The following is a 23736-nucleotide window of genomic DNA, read 5'->3' on the forward strand; positions in this document are numbered from 1 at the left end:
ATAAAGTTGAGCTTTTTGTATCATCATTTTCATTTAAATTATTCTGTTACATCTTTTATTTATACTTAATCAAGATATGTTCACATTTCGACCACATTATGCTGATGTTCTGTGGAAACGTGCTACCAGAAGCCGGATATGTAGGTTTGTCTGTGACATGTTTTAAAACAGTTTCTTTGCTAAGTTGTCGGTTACGTGTCGCTGCAGCTCTGGTTCATCCCTGCGGTTAGTTGGGGTTAACGCTGCCATGTTTAGGTGACATGGCAGCTAAAGACAAGTGGTTCGTAGCGGATATGTTTTTATTGGAAACTGAAAGTTAAAGATTGAGTATTCAATGTTTATGTGTCCTCGTTTGTCTGCACGCGGGTCTTCAGTCTCATGACCTTTTATGGACCAAAGTAGAGTCAGCTGGGATGTCCTTGTAAAGGTAAACTATTGAACTGTTGCAGATTTTTTCGGTGACGCGCCCCCATCGATGGCTAATCCAGCATCCTGCCGCTTCTCTGAGATCTCTCCATCCACTAAAAGTCGGTCTGATGCTGACTCTTGTCTCTTTCTGTTTGTGGTGCAGGAGACATGGTGGAGGGAGCTGTGAAGAACGCTTTAGGTGTCAAGGACAAAAACAAAGCTGAGAAGAAAGGAGGGGGGGGGATCTTGTCGATGTTTGGAGGAGGCAAGGACAAAAATGAGAAGGACAAAGTGAAAGAGAAGGGAGGACAATTTGGAGACGACAAGAAGAAGGATGAAGACAAAGGTGGATTCTTCTCAAAGGTCTTTGACAAAGATGACAATGGCGCAAAGGGGGAGCAGAAGAAATCTGGATTTAATGGTCTTTTTACGGAGGGGGAGGGAGGAGGCGCTGTGGGGGGAGGTGGAGAAGGCGCTGTGGGGGTAGGTGGAGAAGGAGCTGTGGGGGTAGGTGGAGAAGGAGCTGTGGGGGGAGGTGGAGAAAACCAGGGAGCAGTGGTGGCCGTGAACGATAGAGGTACGTATGAGATCATGTGACGCAGATGACATCAGTTACGCTTTCCTCCGTAATGATGCCTCTTTTTTGTTCTCAGATCTTCTGGATGATCTGTCCGACGTGGCGGCAGAACTCGCAAAATAGAATTCAGACCTGAAAACCACATCCAGACCTCTGCCAAAAACCTGAATCCGCTGGAAACTCCTGATGTCACTTCAACAAGCTGGAAGATTTTAACTTTTTCTTCACTGCTGCTCGTTTCTCTCTGCAGCTTCTACGTGGAAAATATGTTTGTAAAGGAAATTTAAAAACCTTTATGGTGAAATGTTTTATATTTACTTGGAGAGGTGGCACCTGCCTGAATGTGCAGATGAAGAGTAAATAAAGATTGTCTGATGTACAGTGAGTGATTCTGCTGTAATACTATAATGAATAAATATGCAGCGCATTGCATCATGGGATACAGTTTGCAAGGTAGACTGATGGGAGGCATACTGCTGCACCATCCAGCTACTTTTTATATACTGCAGATTTAGTCATAGTTCTCGTCTCAGACGTTCACAAGTCCAAATCAAGTCTCAAGTCGCTTTTAGTTGTAATGAATAATCTGCCATCTGCTGTGCTTAAAAGATGCTTTATAATATCCAAGGAATTTAAAATCCATCCTCAGCCTTTCTCTACCAGCATGTAAAGGCTCTGATCTGTAGCCTAACCTGACCAATGCTCTGTCCCTCCTCTGGAGGATAAAATATTAATACTGAAGTTCAGAGCATCCTGAAGGTAGAGAGGAGGGTCAATATGCTGCACGTTCGCGCAGGATCACCAGCTGTCCTGCAGGTTTTAGACGTTTCCCTGCTGCAACACACCTGATCCACAGGACAGCTGGTTAAGTTCAGCACACGCCTCTATTGACCCATTAATAATTCAAGTGCACTGCAGCAGGTAAACATGTAAAATCTGCAGGACGGTGGCTCAACAAGCTGGTGATCAAAAGAAACTGCTTAATAATTAGAACGAACTATGATTCAGATCGAAGGGCTTTGATCCGAATCAAAGACCACCTATAATCGTGAATGTTGGTCCACTTCAAGTGGCCCAAATACAGAACACAGAGCAAAGTGCATTATGGGTAAAAAGCATGTGTCAAATGACAGGTGGCTCTGACCGGGAGAAAAGTCTCGCAGTTGTAGGTGGAAGAAAAATCTGAACTATAACTAGAAGTTGAACCGGAACCGAGAAGAGAAAACATTACTCTTGTTTTAGCCTCTGACTCCTTCATGGCCTTCTACCCTCAGACATTTTACTACTTATGAGCCTGTCAGCAGTTAGAGATCCTCTGGTAGAAGCTTTAGTTCTCCCAGAGACTCGAATGAAGACCAGAGGTGACCCAGCGTTTGCTGTCAAAGCTCCTGAACTCTGGAAAGACTGAGGAGCTCAGGACAAAACCGTTGTCAGCCTTTCCTGGTTTACCTGATACTACTGATTATATCGGCTGTTCTACAGTTTTATTGTCTTTAAGTTGTTTGATTTTATTGACGTTGTGTAAAACACGGCAGCCCACTCCTCTCTGGAGCCTAATTTCCTAAACAGGATCAATAAAGCAAGAAGCTGTAGTTTAACACTGAAACAAAGTTTGTTTGTGAAGCAGCATTTATTCAATCATGAAACTTCTTCTTTTTTAAAAAATGATTTTTCTCACATTTTTTAAATTAATCTTAATGCCCTGAAGCCACATGCGGCCGTGACAGCAGTCAGTTAAGATTATCTCAGGATCACAAAGATGGTTTTAGTCCATTTTTACATTATTTGGAGAAATCTCTTTTTGTCTTTAGAGTTTCTGTTTGTGAAAACACAGAAAAATGATCTGGATAAAATGTTTGATTTGACATTTAAAGGCTTAAACAGCTCCGCCCCCTTTAATCATCACAGTATGCAGGACATTAAACATCCCACTCGTGTCTACATCATCCAGACACGATGACTGGAGTTTCCACCTGATGCCCCGCCCACCAGGTGTGCTGTCAGCTGGGGAACTGAAGATCCAGCAGCCTGAAGTCCTGGTGGATGGGGACGCTGTTCTCATCACACAGGAAGTGGCTCCGGATGGTGATGATGAAGGTTTTCCTGGGGAGGGAGAGGAGGTCCTGGAGCCGCTCTGCTGCCACCTGGATGAGCTTCACCTCCGAGCCTGGAACTGAGAGAAGGCAGCCAATCAGAAGAGCCGTTTTACTGCTTTCATTAAGAGGTGAGAGAAGGTTCCGGATGGTCTCACCTGAGCTTCGCTGGAGTTTGTCAGGTGGAGCATTGAGGATCTTCTGAAGGGGAACTGGCGGCACCTGGACACTCAGGTAACGGCAGCCCCGCCCACTCACCGTCAGCACACCTGGCCTGAGAAACACACACTCACTCACATGACCTGAAGCTGCGTGAGGTGTCACCGTGATGATGTCACCGGTGATGTCAGAGCACCTGTAGTAACGGCGTACGGTGGTGTGCGGCAGGCAGGGGTAGCAGGGGCTGTAGATGCCGTTGGCGTCGGTGTCGAGCTCGGCGGCGCAGCGACCGCAGCCGGTGTAGGTGATGTCACCGCTCAGTGCCGCCATGATGCCGTCCGGCGGCGTGGAGCTGTCCAGCACTGCTGCAGGTGTAGTCTGGGAGGGCGGAGCATTCTGGAAGTGGAAGGTGAAGACTTGGACTCTGAGCTCCACCTCACCTGGTGCAGATAGGAAACACCTGTCAGCTGATCCAGGTTCTAGCTGCGGAACCCGGCCGGGGACTGAAGGTTCTGGGTCTGACTCACCGCTGTACTTCTGGGACAGCAGTGTGTCCACGTCCAGCTCCACCGGGCTGCCGTGGTCGTTCTGATGCCGCCGTGTCTTGTTGAAGTCCAGCACCCGCCGGTCGGTCGGGTCCATAGCTTGAACGGAGCTCCAGGGGGTGGAGTGCAGCTCCGGGAGGTCAGAGGTCAATCCGTCCCTCACCAGGAGGAGGTGGAAGTCCCACACGGTGGCTGAGGTGGACAGATAGTGGACGGATGGTGGTTAATGTTAAAAAACAAACCAGTTCTTCCAGAGGGGTATTCCATGAAGCAGGGCTAAGGGAAAGTCTTGCTTTGTTATTTAAGTCTGGCTCATCAGATAAGAGTTCCTACCATCATCGTGGTTGAGTTACCATGGTAACTAGTGCTGAGTTTAGTCTAAGAATGTCAGATGGGACCATTTAAAATAGAATTTAAGAAATTTAGAGGATCAAAGATCCCAGAACACTAATTCAGACCTCAATCAATCACAGTTGGAATTAATCATCAGATCATCGACTCGTATGTTCACGTACGTTCGTGTGAATCGAGGTGTGGCTCATGATACACTTTGTGTTGGTCTACAGGCAGCAAACCTTGCAGTTTCTCCTTTAATTAGAAGATGGCGCTATTTGGAGTCTGACTGTTTCAGGTGAGTCTCACTCTGTTGATCGACTATCTACTGGCACAATATCACAGCCAGCAAGCTGTTGTCATGTGACCAGAACTGGTCCAGCTGTCAACACGCAGGCGTTTAGATTTGTTCAGATAGATGTGTGTGTGTGTGGGTGTGTGTGTTGGCTGTGTGCAGCCTACCTCTGCTGTCTCTGCTGAAGCGAGGCAGCCAGTCCACAGCTGCTCCCCACAGCAGCAGCGCCCCCTGCTGACCATGTGGCTGCTCCACAGTCAGAACAGCTTTCAGCTGAACTGCAGACCTGCTGAGAGACGCTGCTTCACTACGCCACTCTGACACACACATACCTACTTAGGCCACTTTTGGGGTCATATGACAGAACTCCCTACTTTTGGGGACACCACTTTCTGAATGGTTTAGAGAGAAGCTGCCACCATTTTCAGATGTGCAAGGATGCCCTCATTACCAAAATCACTTGATATTTTGGATTAAAGCAAGTTTTTTCCCCATCTGACTTTTAACCTGACCTTTGGGGACAAATCTCATTTAGGAAAACTTTGGGGACGTGGGCTAAACACAGATTCTGACAGAAGTAATCTTTGGGGTCTTTTGCAAGCCAGGGTGTTTGAGCTATTTATATATTATTAGAATTTGGTATTGTTTAGTTAGTATTTGGATTAGATTATTCTGAATTGATTTATTTGAATTATATATATGCAATTTCCTCCTGGGATGCAAGTTCCCATGGGGATCAATAAAGTATTATTCTATTCTATTCTATACGATTACATTACATTAGAGCATTGGTAATGGACCAGAATACACCTGGATAGGCTGTTTTTTAACCACAGATAGAGAGGCACAGATTAATTTCTTTTGTTTGTTAACATTTTTTGTTAGAACTTAACACTAAATGGACATTACGTTTTCTTTGACATGAGCACACGCAGAGAAGGACATTTGTTGCAGCCTCACTGATCTTTAATTAATTTTCATTTCATATTGAAGCTGAGGACAACATTGAGCTTCCAGAACTTCCAGAACTGTTTCTACCAACATATTTCTTTCTTCTTATGTTTAGTACATAAAAAATGACTTGGTTAGTCAAATCTATAAAAATGAGGCAATGAAAAATAAAAATTAATAATAAAACCTACCGAACCTACCACAACTTCCAAACTGAACATTGTCTAGCTTACCTTACCTTAACATGGTAGATAGAAGACATGTAGTATTATTTAAGTGCTTGTCTGCTTCTTCAGTGCAGTGATTCTATTTCTCACATAGTTTTTACATCTGTCCATGTTCGTCCCTTCAGTGTCTCTGGTTCATTTTGTAGGCATAGCATGCAGTCGCGCTTGGCAGGAACGTTGAATGTTCTGATGAATTTCATCAGATGTTTCTCCACAGAACAAACTTCTCCTGCTTCCCATTTGCGTCTGCCACGTTTTTCTGCTGGTTCTGTGAAGAAAAGAATAAATTCAGTTCTCTTTCATAATATTCCGCTTGATGTCTCACTATGGGATGCAAGCCTCTCTGCAGCCCTCAGAAGCATTAATCTCATTACGCCAACCCTGATTGGCTGATGAACGTGTGAACGTATCCGCCCGCATCACGTAGTGCCATCTGCCTTAAATAGCTCATGCGGACGGACCAACTCATTCAAAAACCTTTTCTCACTCGGAGCATATCTTGCGTCCATGGCTAGTTAGCTCAACTGCTCACAGGCTGATCCTTTGGCTTCGGTCGCCGAGCGCTACCTAGCTTGGACTCTTGGCTCTTTGGTCACACCATACCATAGTGCTTCCTTGCCCCTCCACGGTTCGGTCGCACTATCCTTGTCGCTCCCACCACGGCGTCTCGAGCACCGAGTGTTAGCACACCAGCTAATCTCTCGGCCTCCCCACGGTTAGCACACCAGCTAGCTGCCTCTGCTCCCTGCCTGCACACCAGCTCGCGAGGAATGGAGGCTAAAACCCCACACACCAGAGGGCTCGGAGACTCTGGGGCTCGTCCCTGTTGCTGCGGGAACAAGATATCGAGCAGAGACCCACACCAGGTCTGCTCGAGTTGCCTGCGGCTACAGCATGCCCGACTGGCCATCAATGTTCCCAGCTCGTGTCAACACTGCTCGGTGTTCGCCACCAAGAGTCTCCGCAGGCGGCTAGCCCGCCAGGTTAGCCTGTCTGTGCAGGACCCATATCTTCCCTCCGCCGGTGCTGAGGTCGAAGAGGAGGAGGAGGAGAAGGGAGCTGCCGCGGTGGTGGTACCGCAGGCTGGCGCCAGCTGGGGCTCCCAGCTCAACGTAGCCGCGGATTCCCCGCCGGAGGAAGACGTCCTGGACTTGGACTATGGGGAAGACGAAGACGTCGCCTCAAACCTCCTCATTTCCGAGGATGAAGAGGAGGACGACGTCTTCATCACTCCTACCCATGCTGCACAACATGCGGCCTCCGTATCTTCTCGGGATGAAGATGAGAGTGGCACACCAGCTTCTCCCCTCCCCAGCTCGGACATGCTCGACGTGTGTAAACGTGCGGCCGCCCGACCGGCCGTCACATGGCCCGCGGTTGTAGCTGAGACCACCAGATCCCGCTACGAAGGGAAGAGATTGCCCTTGGCCAAAAATGCAATGAAGCAACTTCTCCCCGTCTTCCCAGAGCTGCTGGATGAAGTGGCACGTTCATGGAAGGACCGTCCTTACAGCAGCAGGAGCCGATTCCCGGGGCCTCGTCCCTCGATTGTGAGGCGATGGAGAGCCTGGGCTTGCTCCGTATGCCTCCGATGGAGCCACTTGTTGCAGCCCACCTCCACCCCGGGCTGTCTGCAGTGTCCTCCAGGAGTCCCAGCCTGCCGTCTAAATCTGACCGTTTTCAGTCGGCCCTGACTGAGAAGGCTTATAAGGCAGCAGCGCTTTCGGCCCGGGCGCTTAATGTCCTCTCCCTGCTCACTGCTTACCAAGCCGAATTGTGCGAGGATTTTGGACAAACACAGGACCCAGCAACGTGGGAGGAGATTCCGGTCATCACTGACCCATGTCTCCGCGTCCAACGCTGTGTGGTTCAGGCCACGGGCTGAGCGTTGGGAACTATGGTGCCGCAGGAACGGGCGCGGTGGCTGAACCTTTGCCAACCTGTCGGATAGGGAGAAGGATGACATGCTGGACATGCCCATTGTCCCGGAGGGGATTTTTGGCTCTGCATTGGCTTCGATGCAACGGCGTTGTGAAGCCAAGAAGAAGGAGGATGAAGCTCTCCAGCTCTGCCTCCCTCGGAAACCTCCTACTCCCTCTCCGCCTGTGCAGCGCAAAACCTTCACGCCGGCTGTTTTTCAGGTTTCACATTTCAAAATACCCAAACAGCCAAGGCCCCAGCCCGCCCAGCCTCCTCCACCCGGTCGGGCCGGCTGGTCTAAGAAGCCCTCGGCCTCTGTTGCAGCCCCGCCGGCTCCGCCCGCGCAAGCTGCTAACTTCCAGGCCAGGAAGAAGAAACGGGCGGCCTGACAGCCCAGCATCTCGCCAGTGCAGCTAGATGTTCCTTGTTCTCTAGCTCCACCTGTTTGGCTTCCAAGCGTGCTCCCGGGGATATCTCTCGCCCCCGTCTCCCAGCTGCCACTGACCGTGCCAGAGCATGGGGAGAGGAACGGACATTTGTCAGCAGAGGTTTTGGCGGTTGCCCTTCTCAAATGTCCACAAGCATGCACACACACATTAAGTTTGAAAAAATTAAAATGTGTCCCCCGCTGCAGCATCCAGGACAAAGGCCGAGGGCGCAGCTAATAAAAAAAGCCAAAATCATGAACAGCGCGGTGGCGGTGCCTGCCGTTTCCCGGTGGAGGGCGGTTGCCCCTCCCGGGACAGCGGCAGCGGTGCACCCGTCACTGAGCTGTCATCTCGGACATGGATGCACGGCGCAGTCCCGGAACCATTTTGCTGTTTCAGCGAGGGAGGGCGCTACCGCATCATGGATCACATGCTATGGTGGATGGGCTGCAGGGTGTGCCTCCTCCCTCCCTCAGGTGGGAGAGGTGGGCCGCACACGCAGACCCACCCTAGGTGTTAAGGATGATTTCGAGGAGATACAGGTTGCAGTTCGCCACCGTTCCCTCTCGTTTCGCTCTGTTTTATTTTCTGCGCAGCATGGATGCTCCCCTGGGCATTCCCTCCCCTGGCGTTGATACCCCCCACTCTGGCCAGAGTGAGGGAGTATGGCCACACACTGATATTGGCCTGCCATGCATTTATGGCGGAGATATATCAGTTGCTGCGTGCTCAGCCTTGGCAACTCCCGCTACGCAGGGACCTGTTACTTCAGGGGAGGGGGACTGTCTTCCACCCACACCCAGAACGCCTGGCACTGTGGGCTTGGCCCCTGAGTGGCTCAGGCTGTCAGCTGTGAGACTCCCACAGCGGGTGATTTCCACTATACAGAGTGCTCGAGCCCCCTCCACTAGATCTCTGTATGGTTCTAAGTGGGGGGTCTTCGTGGAGTGTTGCAATAGACACGGCCACGTTCCTCTTCAGTGCCCGGTGGGGGTGATTTTGTCATTCTTGCAGGACCTGATTGACAGGAAGAAAGCCTTCTCCACAGTAAAAGTGTATTTGGCAGCTATTGCTGCCTGTCACGTGGGGTTTGAGAAGCACACGGCGAATCAGCACCCATTGGTCTGCCGCTTTATGAAGGGCGCATGCAAGCTCCTTCCTGTGTCCAGACCGCTGGTACCACCGTGGGATCTGGCTGTGGTTCTGGAGGGGCTTAAGGGCCCTCCCTCTGAGCCACTGGAGGGGGCAGATTTAAAACATGTCTCCCTCAAGAGGGTGTTGTTGCTAGCTCTGGCGTCAGCTAAGCGGGTCAGCAACATCCATGCGCTTTCGGTGCACTGGACATGCGCCCAGTTGTTCCCGGGCGGTGTGAGAATGATTTTGAGGCCCAACCCGGCTTTTGTGCCTAAGGTGGTGGGCTCATGTTCTCCTATTGATCTTGTGGCTTTCCCTGCCTTGTCAGGGGAATCGCGGTCACATGCCTTGTGTCCAGTGCACGCCGTGCGCACTTACATAGATAGAACTGGGGGTTTCAGGACCGCGGGTTTATATCTTCACCAAAAATACAACAACATCTGATGCACAACTCAACACAGACGATCACTATTTGGGCAAGAGAAGCACACTGAAGTATACAGCTCTCATATAGCCACTGATCAAGTCGTTATTTAGGTGACTATGCGGATTAGGACCAGATTTGTGGACAATGATACTGTTCATCCTCATACACTAGTGCAGAATCAGTTGAACTGCGTTTGTCTGTCTTGCTGCAAAGTAACATACCATACTGACGTTGGAAGACGAGTGTTCCACATGTTCGGCAGGAACCAGCGACTGATGACTGGTGTCTGAGTGGTCACCTGGTGATGGGGTGGCCACAGAAGAGGTGGAAAACTGCAGCTGGACAAAGGGAGAAACACCATGAGTGTTGTTGTGCAGGAAATTAATGATGGTGACGTGTTGTTCTGAGATGAAACCTGCTGAGACTCTGTTATCTACGTCTTACCTACAATTGGGGACACTTGACACACTTACACTTTCTAACTGAACCAAATTGGGGACACTCATGTATTTTTATGTCTTCGCCAAAAATACAACAACATCTGATGCAACAGCTCAACACAGACGATCACTATTTGGGCAAGAGAAGCACACTGAAGTATACAGCTCTCATATAGCCACTGATCAAGTGGTTATTTAGGTGACTATGTGGATTAGGACCAGATTTGTGGACAATGATACTGTTCATCCTCATACACTAGTGCAGAATCAGTTGAACTGCGTTTGTCTGTCTTGCTGCAAAGTAACATACCATAGTGACGTTGGAAGAAGAGTGTTCCACATGTTCGGCAGGAACCAGCGACTGATGACTGGTGTCTGAGTGGTCACCTGGTGATGGGGTGGCCACAGAAGAGGTGGAAATCTGCAGCTGGACAAAGGGAGAAACACCATGAGTGTTGTTGTGCAGGAAATTAATGATGGTGACATGTTGTTCTGAGATGAAACCTGCTGAGACTCTGTTATCTACGTCTTACCTACAATTGGGGACACTTGACACACTTACACTTTCTAACTGAACCAAATTAGGGACACTCATGTATTTTTATGTCTTCGCCAAAAATACAACAACATCTGATGCAACAGCTCAACACAGACGATCACTATTTGGGCAAGAGAAGCACACTGAAGTATACAGCTCTCATATAGCCACTGATCAAGTGGTTATTTAGGTGACTATGCGGATTAGGACCAGATTTGTGGACAATGATACTGTTCATCCTCATACACTAGTGCAGAATCAGTTGAACTGGGTTTGTCTGTGTTGCTGCAAAGTAACATACCATATTGACGTTGGAAGAAGAGTGTTCCACATGTTCGGCAGGGACCAGCGACTGATGACTGGTGTCTGAGTGGTCACCTGGTGATGGGGTGGCCACAGAAGAGGTGGAAAACTGCAGCTGGACAAAGGGAGAAACACCATAAGTGTTGTTGTGCAGGAAATTAATGATGGTGACGTGTTGTTCTGAGATGAAACCTGCTGAGACTCTGTTATCTACGTCTTACCTACAATTGGGGACACTTGACACACTTACACTTTCTAACTGAACCAAATTGGGGACACTCATGTATTTTTATGTCTTCGCCAAAAATACAACAACATCTGATGCAACAGCTCAACACAGACGATCACTATTTGGGCAAGAGAAGCACACTGAAGTATACAGCTCTCATATAGCCACTGATCAAGTGGTTATTTAGGTGACTATGTGGATTAGGACCAGATTTGTGGACAATGATACTGTTCATCCTCATACACTAGTGCAGAATCAGTTGAACTGCGTTTGTCTGTCTTGCTGCAAAGTAACATACCATACTGACGTTGGAAGACGAGTGTTCCACATGTTCGGCAGGAACCAGCGACTGATGACTGGTGTCTGAGTGGTCACCTGGTGATGGGGTGGCCACAGAAGAGGTGGAAATCTGCAGCTGGACAAAGGGAGAAACACCATGAGTGTTGTTGTGCAGGAAATTAATGATGGTGACGTGTTGTTCTGAGATGAAACCTGCTGAGACTCTGTTATCTACGTCTTACCTACAATTGGGGACACTTGACACACTTACACTTTCTAACTGAACCAAATTGGGGACACTCATGTATTTTTAAGTCTTCGCCAAAAATACAACATCTGATTCAACAGCTCAACACAGACGATCACTATTTGGGCAAGAGAAGCACACTGAAGTATACAGCTCTCATATAGCCACTGATCAAGTGGTTATTTAGGTGACTATGCGGATTAGGACCAGATTTGTGGACAATGATACTGTTCATCCTCATACACTAGTGCAGAATCAGTTGAACTGCGTTTGTCTGTCTTGCTGCAAAGTAACATACCATATTGACGTTGGAAGACGAGTGTTCCACATGTTCGGCAGGAACCAGCGACTGATGACTGGTGTCTGAGTGGTCACCTGGTGATGGGGTGGCCACAGAAGAGGTGGAAAACTGCAGCTGGACAAAGGGAGAAACACCATGAGTGTTGTTGTGCAGGAAATTAATGATGGTGACGTGTTGTTCTGAGATGAAACCTGCTGAGACTCTGTTATCTACGTCTTACCTACAATTGGGGACACTTGACACACTTACACTTTCTAACTGAACCAAATTGGGGACTCTCATGTATTTTTATGTCTTCACCAAAAATACAACAACATCTGATGCAACAGCTCAACACAGACGATCACTATTTGGGCAAGAGAAGCACACTGAAGTATACAGCTCTCATATAGCCACTGATCAAGTGGTTATTTAGGTGACTATGTGGATTAGGACCAGATTTGTGGACAATGATACTGTTCATCCTCATACACTAGTGCAGAATCAGTTGAACTGCGTTTGTCTGTCTTGCTGCAAAGTAACATACCATACTGACGTTGGAAGACGAGTGTTCCACATGTTCGGCAGGGAACCAGCGACTGATGACTGGTGTCTGAGTGGTCACCTGGTGATGGGGTGGCCACAGAAGAGGTGGAAATCTGCAGCTGGACAAAGGGAGAAACACCATGAGTGTTGTTGTGCAGGAAATTAATGATGGTGACGTGTTGTTCTGAGATGAAACCTGCTGAGACTCTGTTATCTACGTCTTACCTACAATTGGGGACACTTGACACACTTACACTTTCTAACTGAACCAAATTGGGGACACTCATGTATTTTTATGTCTTCGCCAAAAATACAACAACATCTGATGCAACAGCTCAACACAGACGATCACTATTTGGGCAAGAGAAGCACACTGAAGTATACAGCTCTCATATAGCCACTGATCAAGTGGTTATTTAGGTGACTATGTGGATTAGGACCAGATTTGTGGACAATGATACTGTTCATCCTCATACACTAGTGCAGAATCAGTTGAACTGCGTTTGTCTGTCTTGCTGCAAAGTAACATACCATATTGACGTTGGAAGACGAGTGTTCCACATGTTCGGCAGGAACCAGCGACTGATGACTGGTGTCTGAGTGGTCACCTGGTGATGGGGTGGCCACAGAAGAGGTGGAAATCTGCAGCTGGACAAAGGGAGAAACACCATGAGTGTTGTTGTGCTGGAAATTAATGATGGTGACATGTTGTTCTGAGATGAAACCTGCTGAGACTCTGTTATCTACGTCTTACCTACAATTGGGGACACTTGACACACTTACACTTTCTAACTGAACCAAATTGGGGACACTCATGTATTTTTAAGTCTTCACCAAAAATACAACATCTGATTCAACAGCTCAACACAGACGATCACTATTTGGGCAAGAGAAGCACACTGAAGTATACAGCTCTCATATAGCCACTGATCAAGTGGTTATTTAGGTGACTATGTGGATTAGGACCAGATTTGTGGACAATGATACTGTTCATCCTCATACACTAGTGCAGAATCAGTTGAACTGCGTTTGTCTGTCTTGCTGCAAAGTAACATACCATAGTGACGTTGGAAGACGAGTGTTCCACATGTTCGGCACGAACCAGCGACTGATGACTGGTGTCTGAGTGGTCACCTGGTGATGGGGTGGCCACAGAAGAGGTGGAAAACTGCAGCTGGACAAAGGGAGAAACACCATGAGTGTTGTTGTGCAGGAAATTAATGATGGTGACATGTTGTTCTGAGATGAAACCTGCTGAGACTCTGTTATCTACGTCTTACCTACAATTGGGGACACTTGACACACTTACACTTTCTAACTGAACCAAATTGGGGACACTCATGTATTTTTAAGTCTTCACCAAAAATACAACATCTGATTCAACAGCTCAACACAGACGATCACTATTTGGGCAAGAGAAGCACACTGAAGTACACAGCTCTCATATAGCCACTGATCAAGTGGTTATTTAGGTGACTATGCGGATTAGGACCAGATTTGTGGACAATGATACTGTTCATCCTCATACACTAGTGCAGAATCAGTTGAACTGCGTTTGTCTGTCTTGCTGCAAAGTAACATACCATATTGACGTTGGAAGACGAGTGTTCCACATGTTCGGCAGGAACCAGCGACTGATGACTGGTGTCTGAGTGGTCACCTGGTGATGGGGTGGCCACAGAAGAGGTGGAAATCTGCAGCTGGACAAAGGGAGAAACACCATGAGTGTTGTTGTGCAGGAAATTAATGATGGTGACATGTTGTTCTGAGATGAAACCTGCTGAGACTCTGTTATCTACGTCTTACCTACAATTGGGGACACTTGACACACTTACACTTTCTAACTGAACCAAATTGGGGACACTCATGTATTTTTAAGTCTTCACCAAAAATACAACATCTGATTCAACAACTCAACACAGACGATCACTATTTGGGCAAGAGAAGCACACTGAAGTATACAGCTCTCATATAGCCACTGATCAAGTGGTTATTTAGGTGACTATGTGGATTAGGACCAGATTTGTGGACAATGATACTGTTCATCCTCATACACTAGTGCAGAATCAGTTGAACTGCGTTTGTCTGTCTTGCTGCAAAGTAACATACCATAGTGACGTTGGAAGACGAGTGTTCCACATGTTCGGCAGGAACCAGCGACTGATGACTGGTGTCTGAGTGGTCACCTGGTGATGGGGTGGCCACAGAAGAGGTGGAAAACTGCAGCTGGACAAAGGGAGAAACACCATGAGTGTTGTTGTGCAGGAAATTAATGATGGTGACATGTTGTTCTGAGATGAAACCTGCTGAGACTCTGTTATCTACGTCTTACCTACAATTGGGGACACTTGACACACTTACACTTTCTAACTGAACCAAATTGGGGACACTGTTCTAATAAAGCAAAATCTACAGTCCGAAAAAAAAATTATTTAAGCCCCATTATTCAGTTTTGCACAATAGGTTGTTGGATGTCCAGTGAATAATGTTTGTGTAAGATGCATGCATATTTTAAGTACCCAACATCAGAAGAATAAAAGAGATCATTTACAGACATCTGTACATTTTAAATTAGAAGATGGGTAACCACTTGTCATACCTGTTTGCGCCAAGGCCAATCTGATTCTCCATAATTGCAGGTAATCTCTTCCCCTGGCAGAATGTCTCTGATTGCAAAGAGACAAAGGTGCGGCATGCCATCCACTTGAATTTGTCGCATTTTACAATTTGGGGTTTTGTGCTCATCATTCACCAGACTTCCAAGTGACTGGTCCTCCAGAGATGCATCAATACTATTTAGAAATAAATGGATTAATGCACAACAAAAACATTTCCTATTTAATTGAATAGTGTCATTCTACGTAAAGTATGAAAAATTCTAACAAATCAAAATACAAACACAAAGTCTTAACGGATATAGTTTTTCTGAGCTCACCACAGTAATTACTAGAGCAAGTTTTTACTCTTATTAAAACTGTACAATAAAAACACTAAACACGAACAAGACAATGCATCATAAGCATACAGAAAACAGAGTCATAGTGACAGTGACTGATATAATCAAATTAAAATGATTAATTAATTGGTTGTGATATCTTAAAATACTTAATGTATTAACTATCAAACTGTAAAAAATAGGGAATATGTACTACTGGACCAAGAGTTGATAGTAGCAGATACTCAATATTATATTACTTAGAGACAACCCTAATTGGGACTTGGACTGGAAAATTGAATATTCAGCCTTACTTACCACCAAGATTTCCCTTTCCATTGAAAATCAAAGAGATATGTTGCTTCAGTTTCACTGTATGTTTCGATGACAGGAGGATTGTCTGGAGAATGTAGTTTCCCTCTGTACTCTAGCACAAAATCTCCTTTGCTGAAAGGTTTTGAAGCAAAGATGCCTCGCCCTTTATGAGAAAATGAAAACAAGTAGGCTAATGCTATCCTTGTATCAACCAGGCCAGTAGTAGATCTCTTACACTGAAGCTCATATTTAAGCACAATTAATACATGTAGGGAAAATAATACAAGGGAAATAAAGACTGACCTTTGTAAGAGTTCACATACACCTGTCTAAGACCCGCCTTGTCAGCTTTCAGTCTTATGTGTTTTTCTGCATCATTCTGCGGTTTCATCCGCACCCTCCTGGAAGGATTATCTTTACAAAGTCCATCAGCCATCATTATCTGTTAAGAAAATGTTCAGAAACAGTTTTATGTGGGCCACTGACCACCCAATAAAAGTGTTAATTCAACAGTAAATAACAAAACTCCATCTACTTTTATTAATGGGCCTCATCAAAATCAGAACCACAAACAAACTAACTATTCACATTCACCTGGGTAACATACAATATATAGTTGTCACAATTTGTTCAGGAGTAGGATCTAAACGTTCAAATGTTTAAACATGCTTGACAAATCCATAAAATACCCCCATAATGCTCATTTCGAGTAATCAAAGTCTCTTACAGCGTCTACATGCCAACATTTAAAGTAATGGGTTCATACATGCTAAAGAGGCTACATCTGCACAGCCCACATGCAGGAACACATGCTTCCCAGGCAATGAGAACCCTCCCAACTCGCCGACATTTTCTTACCGGCAGCAACACTTACAGAGTAGACCAGTTTCGCGGGAAAACCGCGGACCTGGCAATCATGAGGGTGCTACACATTTAAAGTTCAGCTAACTCTAGCTAGCAAAACAGATGGCTAGTTAAGCTATCCAGATGAGCAACATGAGGAATAATTATTGTTTTTGGCCGGTAAATATTATGAATAACTCGCTAATTTTAATTTGACTACGTTATACAAAGGCGCTACAGGTCTACAATCACTTCAGTCAAACATAACTTAGTTAATTACCTGTCATTGTCGTGTTGACTCCGACTGCACGAAGGAAGCCACGAGAGGCTCTGCTGCGTACCATTTGGATCAAACCAAGTATGGACGACAGGGAGGGGTGATTCCGAGATATGTTATAGCTATCGATAGATAGATCGATAGATAGATCGATCGATCGATAGATAGATAGACAGAGAGAGAGAGAGAGTATGTAGTAGTAGAAGAAGAAGATAAAGCGAGTTGTTGTTGTCCAGACTGCTGCAGTAGTTAAACCATGAGAAGCTAGGCTTGCATACCATTTGGATCAAACCAAGTAGTAACCAAGACATGATCGCCTTTAAGAGGAAAATGCAGATAAAACACTATGCTGTACTATATATATGTATAGTAGTATAGTAGAAAATATAATTATTAGTGCTGGGCACGTTAACACGTTAATCGCGCGTTAAGGCAACGCTTAATTAACGCCGTTAAGTTTTTAATCGTGCGTTAATTTTATTTATTTATTTATTTATTTATTTTTTTTTTTCTGGCCGCTGGCTTTGATGACAGAAACACAGCATCCATGTCTCTCTTCCCTGCTGCAGCGGTGCGTCTGACGTGATCAGGAGCGGGTTTATTAAAATGAAGAGATGTTTTCTGTCTGGAAGAAGAAGAAGAAAAAAAGAACCGACGTTTCTCTTTGTCAAAATACATGCAGATGGACACAACATCGTAATTTTTGGACGGAAAACTTTTTTTTTATTATTATTTAAAATAAATGCGGTTTTAATTTATGCTCGACAGCAAAGGTAAGACATGTTTTCTGACTTTTACAAGCGTGCAGCATAAATCGGGTCTTCTTCTGCCTCTGGTTCGGTGAATCTTGGTCATATTAAGATGAAACTTCCAGCTGTGGAATCTGTGAGATGTGAGCTTTCAGTAGAGGAGCCGTTTGTTCATGTTCATGTCGTGAGGTGGACACGGGGAGACAGCATCTGTGTTTACATATTTTTGTGTAGCTGCTCTTTAAATAATTTGTTGTATTAACTGTGTTTGTAGGTGATAGAAATGGTTTTACTGAGCTGGTAGCTGAGATTCTGGACTTTCTGTGGATACCACACATGATTATAATTACATCTACAGACCTGACGCTACACCCGGAAACCAGATGTTAACCCTTAACCTCGGTAGCAGAGGCTGAAAATTAAAGTTTAGAGAAATTATATCCAGACATCTGGATAATGAAGCAGTGAAGGTGCATGGATGGAAGTTATTGTGCATATTGTGAATATTTCTCTCTCCTCACCATCTAGAAGCTGTGAGATTCTCATCCTGCTTTCTGTCTGTTCACCTGATGCTGATATTAATCACATATTGTTCCTTCTGTGTTTAGAAGGAAGCAGCTTCACAGCTTTAAATTCATCCTGCTGACTTTTTATCTTTTAGTTAGTAAATCCTGAGCATTTCATCCTTCTTTCTCATAAATATGTGGTTTTATATATGAAGAAATATTTTAACTGTTGCTGTTTAAAGAGAAAACTGCTGCTAAACCTGTTTATGTGTTTAGTGCAGGGGTCTGCAGCCTTTCCAATCCAAAGAGACATTTTTCCCTCAGCCAGCTAAATAAAACTCCTTTAGAGACGCAGATGTTACCAGACCTTTCAAAAAGGCAACTTAATATATATTTTTAATGAAGAGCCACCATAGGATATTTGTTATTTTTGAAGAACCACATTTTTATTTCCATTTTTAAGGTTTTAAAATAAAGAAAAACATAAAACCTTTATTTAAAAAAAAGAGGATAGACAGACTTTCTGCCAAGGAATGTAGATATTTGTGGAAAATGATGTAAAAGAAAGGAAAAAAAGTCCATGGTTTCCAACCTAATGACAAGAAAGAAAGATTTAAAAAAATATTTTAGCCACGTACTTAGAAGCATTGTGGAAGGTCCAGAGAGACACTTACAGCTCCAGAGTTGCAGGTTGTAGACCCCTGATGTTGTGTTTGTAAACCAAAGCTTACTGCATTTTCTTTATATAGCTGTAGGCCTTTTTTTTAAAGGAAAGAGACATTTTGCACGTAACAATGCGATTAATCACGATTAAAAATTTTAATCGTTGCCCAGCACTAATAATTATGTTAATGTTTAATTGTATGATTTTGAATATGGATCTTTAAATTGGCTCATAACAGGCAGGCTGGAGTCTGCCTCTCTCAAGTGCACATCTGGAAGTAAGGGACAATACTGTTATGTGATATCTTTTGTAATGTATGTGACTAAAGGAAGGGATGGCTTTGAGAGTACCATAGGGGCCACTGCTGGGGGTGCCATTTCTGTCAGCATGGGAATCAAACCTACAAGCTTAAAGTCAAAACAGAGCTTATCATATAGACCTTAGATTAAATGAACTTGGAATGAGAAGTGATGAGCTTTTGTGATGACTTATGTAGGGATGTAACAATATCAAATCCTCATATCACAAGACCTCAGTAGTCCCCAGTATGATATGTACTGTGGTATTGCATATCATCTGCTACCACAAATGTAAGCTGGACTAAAAGCTCCTTTCCCAGCCCACAAACAGGAGAGAACAGATGAAAGAGAGTCCCATCTGGACTATGCACATGGTATGATGCTCTTAACCTGTTTACGTTTACTTATCACATCTACTTCATCTGTTGTATCCCTCATGCACAGCTGTCATGGTCTGGGAATCATGGTTACGGCCTTAATGTCCTGGGGCCCGTTTCATGAAGCAGGTTATGTGGAAACCCTGTGTAAGCCTGAAATGAGTTAAACCCTGAGTTATCCTTTTCAATAAGGGCGGTAAGTTAACCCCGAGATAGGGGTAAGTTAAGGAGTAAGCTGAACCTATTTTATAAAGTGAGGTTACTCATACTCGGAGTCTGTTACCGCGGTAACTTAGTCTGTGAACATAACCTGGTCGGGAGAAGGTTTTATTGAGAAACCCCGAGTTTGTCTGTGACTCATCCCCTTTCCAGAGCAGACACGCTGCTTCACTTCCTCATTCATTCTGTGGGGGCCCCACAGGCATGTTGGGCATATTGAGATGAGTGGTGGACTGTGGACTGTGAGCATTTAGCATTCACTTCCCCCTCTTTGTTCTAAAAATGTGTTTTTGTTAAATTGTTCATCTTCTGGGTATGTTAAATTTGATTATATTTACTTAGATCTAGTAGACAATGTGTATACTCAAAGTAATAGCAGTAGTTTTCTGGGAGGTAAATTAAAATAGTGAGCAATTTCACACAGGCACCTTGGGCAGCTTAGGGGTCCTTGAGGCTGAAAAACGGGGGAGTGTCATTCAGTAAGCCCAGTAGTCTGCAGTGTGCAGCCACATGTTCATGTGCTTGTGTTTCTGTGTTGCAGGTAAGCTAAAGCAATGGGAAAACAGGAAAAGGGTAGAATTACAGGTGTTTCATAGGTTTGCTAAAAGTGTCAGACTTAAAAGAACACATTTATGACGTTTATGTGAAAGTTTGCAAGTTAAAATGCTGAATGTTGAACTTGACAGTGCTTTACCCGGCTAGTAGCTCACCAGAAAAACTGGGTTGTAATCACTGTGGCCTGCCAGAGTACTATGGTTGTGTGAGTGTATATAATATTGTTGTGTGAATGTGATGATTAGGTTAAAATGTGGATGTGTATTCAGTAAGCCCCAGTAGTCTGCAGTGTGCAGCCACATGTTCATGTGCCTGTGTTTCTGTGTTGCAGAAATAAAAGAATAAGGATGTTTTTCACACGCACGCTTGGGAGTAAATTTCTTTGTCCAAGTGCGCAACAATTCTATCAGTTCTTATCAGACATGTTTCGGACTCACTGTCTGATTTAATAATGATCAGCTGTCTGTTCTTTTATCGAGGATCAGACAACAGGAGGCTGAATCACTTCACAGGGACATTTATGTCGCGGACGGTTTGAGACAGACCAGATTTTTAAATTGAGATTATGATGACTCTTCATTATATTACACCATACGGTCTATGTATAAGAGCAGTCAAATAAATGAACTACAAATTATTCACACTGCATTTGTTCTTTATTTCTTACAGGAACAAAAAAAAAAAAAAACATTTTATTCCATTCGTTTTTCATATTGATCCAATAATAGATAGGATCCATTTTATAACCACACACTATAATAAAGGATGTGAGGGCATTTATTGGTGATATTCAGCTACTTTAGTATGTCAAATGTTATTAAAATGAAGTACTACCATAATGTTATTTTTAATTATATATTTCGTTTTATATATATCTGTATGAAAATACATTTTAAGTTCAATGTTTTACCAGTTTTCACGTGTACGTAGCCTAGTATTATTCAGAGTAATTAAATAATAAAGCTCTGCTCTGTGTGGAACAGAAATGTGCTCCCACCTCCTACTCCTCACCTTTCTGTCCTCATCCTGCAGCTGTTTGACTTTTTTGTATCTCAGCTGTAAACCTGTAGTTCAAACTCACTATTTGACGGCATTTTAAGAGAAAAGTAGGTGGAGCCTCTTTGTTTCAGCGTCTGTTGCCATGGTGATTCATGGAATCGGGGCTCGATTGATGATGGCTTGAGTGAACATACTCAGAGTCGACAGAACTAAAGCTAATCAGCTGTGTTCAAACAGGAAACTCAGAGTTTTTAATCTCAGGGTTTTTCAACTCAGAGTTAACATACATACTCAGAGTTTGTTGAACCTCCTTCATGAAATGGACCCCTGGACACTTGTCTTTTTTTTTCCTTTTGCCAATCAGCTCTGTGCCTGCCCACCTCTCTGTGGTATCGTTCAAAGAAGCAGCCGTGACTTACTTTACTCATTTTATTCAGGTAAAAGTAAAAGCAGGGAGGACGCTGCGTGTAGCACACCAGACTTGACTGATTCAAGCAACTGATGTCAGTCTTCAGACAGCTGATTGGTCAAACTGTGTACTCTTGGCTGATTGGAACAAAAACCTGCAGCCACACCGGCCCTTTGTGGTATAGGTTGCCCATGCCAGGTGTAGCAAAACATCAGGTGGTAACTTCTTCTCTCTCTGTACCTTTCCTCTATACACTTGCTCTCTCTATTTTTTACTCATAGCTAGTCTTCCAGCCTATACTGATAAACAATAAAGCTTTCTATTCTATTCTATTCCAACAGATAAGTTATATTCCACAAGGAAAAGTGACACACTTTTATCAGATTGTTTATAGGGAAATCGGGGACATAATGACGTAGTTCCATACACATCCACTAGGGGCAGAATTATACACAGATTGAGGGGGGGGGTGGGGGGCAGCTCACACACTCACACACTAAAACTGAAAAAAGTCATTTTGGGGGACTGCAGCCATTTTTAGACAGAAATGCATGTTAGAGCCTGTAGAACATGATTATAATGAAAACCAAATGGGGACGGTGAATTTTGTCCCCAATTGAAAAGCCGTCCCCAGTCTACTGGTGTGTATTCTGGAAAATGTCCCCAATTTTGGGGTAAGTACACCCACACACAGTGTGGTGGTGGTGGTTGTTCAGAGCCGGCAGCTGCAAGGAGGAGTGGGAGGAGCGTTTTAATCCTCACATCAGCAGGAAAACTCATCTGTTCTCGCTTAGCTGGAGGTCTGCAGGAAGCAGAGAGAAACCTGCAGCCAAAAGGTCAAAGGTTCGATCTTTGATAACACCATCTGTACAGAATGTAAGCAGGAAATTTACTCCAACAGCTCTTAACCTCTTCAGGTTCAGGTTTTGCATAGAAAATAAAACTTTCACAAAAATCCTAATGTTAAAAATAGACACTTCCTGAAATTCAGTTTTTCCTGTTTCTAACTCAGTCTCCAAAGTCCCCCAACTACCCCAGAATGGGTAACCTTTGTACTTACTATTAGCACAAAAACAAATAAAAGTGGCTTTAATAAGCCATGACATTTTTTAAATAGTTAAATTTGGGTCTGAATTATTGTGGAAGAGATCCACTTGGAGTTCCTCAAGGCTCTGGATGCTGTGGGGTTGCATGGACAACAGGGATAGTGCCTCTGGAGTGGCAGAATGGGGTCCCCCTATTCTAGTATTAGGTCTCGAGGTTGTGTTCCAACTACAGGGGTATGACACTTCTAAGCCTCCCTGTTAAGGTGCATTCAGGGGTCCTGGAGAGGAGGATACATTGGACAGTCGAACCTCGGACTGGGGAGGAGCAGTGTGGTTTTTGTCCTAGTCAGGGAATATTTACAGTCAAGTGTAAAGCACCTGGGATGAGAATCAGCACCTCCAAATCCAAAATCATGGCCCACAACCGGAAAAGGGTGGAGTGTCCTCTACAGGTCGGGAAAGAGGTCCTGCCCCAAGTAGAGGAATTCAAGCCTCCTGGGTTTTTGTTCCAAAGTGAGAGAAGGATGGAGGGGAGATGTAAAGGAGGATCGGTGCAGCTTCTGCAGTGATGCGAACTCTGGTGTATGGACAAGCTAAAAAATCTTGCTGTTACTTGCTGCATCCTGTTGGAAACTAAATTTAAAAACCACATCAGTGACTTTCCAGAGATTCTAATGTGGTTTAATCTTGATTTAGCCTACAAACACGACTTTTCTATCAGTGCACTCACCAAGATTTCAGAGAGGAAATCAAACCCTAAGTACTTCCCATCCTTCCTGAGGTCCCACAGTGTGATTTGGTAGCAAATGCAAATCAAACAGAGCAACAAAAGCCAGTAATTCTGCACTTGTGGTTCACCACCATGCTGCCTTGAAGTACAAAATGAGTTTAGAAACCCAGCCAGAGCCTGTTAGTCAGAAACATCTGACAAACAACATGGAAATTCATCACAGCATGGCAGCACCTGGGCTCATGGCAGGGTGCTGCGCTCCCCTGCAGCAGTCAGCATGGAAACGAGGGGGATGATCATTAGGACATCAAATTGGGTTGCAGAAGTAGAAAGGCTGGAAGGAATCTGCAACTGTGGCTTTGGCTGTGCTTTGTGCAAAAAAGCTGCAGCTTGACAGATTGAATTACAGCCCAAAATGGGGGAGGATTAAAGTCATGCAAATCATGAGGCAACA

The 23736-nt window shown here is 44.7% G+C and overlaps 2 protein-coding genes and 1 long non-coding RNA gene across 3 annotated transcripts; 1 reads left to right on the forward strand and 2 right to left on the reverse strand.

The window, feature by feature from the left end:
* The first annotated feature begins 548 nt into the window (after window positions 1–548).
* LOC121653885 (eukaryotic translation initiation factor 4B1-like) lies at window positions 549–1364 on the forward strand. The gene is made up of 3 exons (XM_042007630.1): window positions 549–871; window positions 920–985; window positions 1062–1364. Exons 1-3 carry the CDS (start codon window positions 577–579, stop codon window positions 1106–1108), a joined length of 408 nt encoding a protein of 135 aa, XP_041863564.1. The 5' UTR covers window positions 549–576; the 3' UTR covers window positions 1109–1364.
* Window positions 1365–2602: 1238 nt separating this feature from the next.
* On the reverse strand, window positions 2603–4934 carry LOC121653884 (shieldin complex subunit 2-like). Its single transcript, XM_042007629.1, has 5 exons — window positions 4578–4934; window positions 3765–3974; window positions 3434–3677; window positions 3237–3352; window positions 2603–3158 (listed from the first exon to the last, which is right to left on the reverse strand). The coding sequence occupies exons 1-5, from the start codon at window positions 4738–4740 to the stop codon at window positions 2986–2988; spliced, it is 906 nt and encodes a 301-aa protein (XP_041863563.1). The 5' UTR covers window positions 4741–4934; the 3' UTR covers window positions 2603–2985.
* Window positions 4935–15005: 10071 nt separating this feature from the next.
* On the reverse strand, window positions 15006–16769 carry LOC121653874. Its single transcript, XR_006012876.1, has 4 exons — window positions 16733–16769; window positions 15913–16051; window positions 15613–15772; window positions 15006–15151 (listed from the first exon to the last, which is right to left on the reverse strand). It is a non-coding gene; the product is annotated as an uncharacterized LOC121653874 (long non-coding RNA).
* Window positions 16770–23736: the final 6967 nt, after the last annotated feature.

This window comes from Melanotaenia boesemani, chromosome 15, assembly GCF_017639745.1.
Source record: "Melanotaenia boesemani isolate fMelBoe1 chromosome 15, fMelBoe1.pri, whole genome shotgun sequence".
NCBI lineage: Eukaryota > Metazoa > Chordata > Actinopteri > Atheriniformes > Melanotaeniidae > Melanotaenia > Melanotaenia boesemani.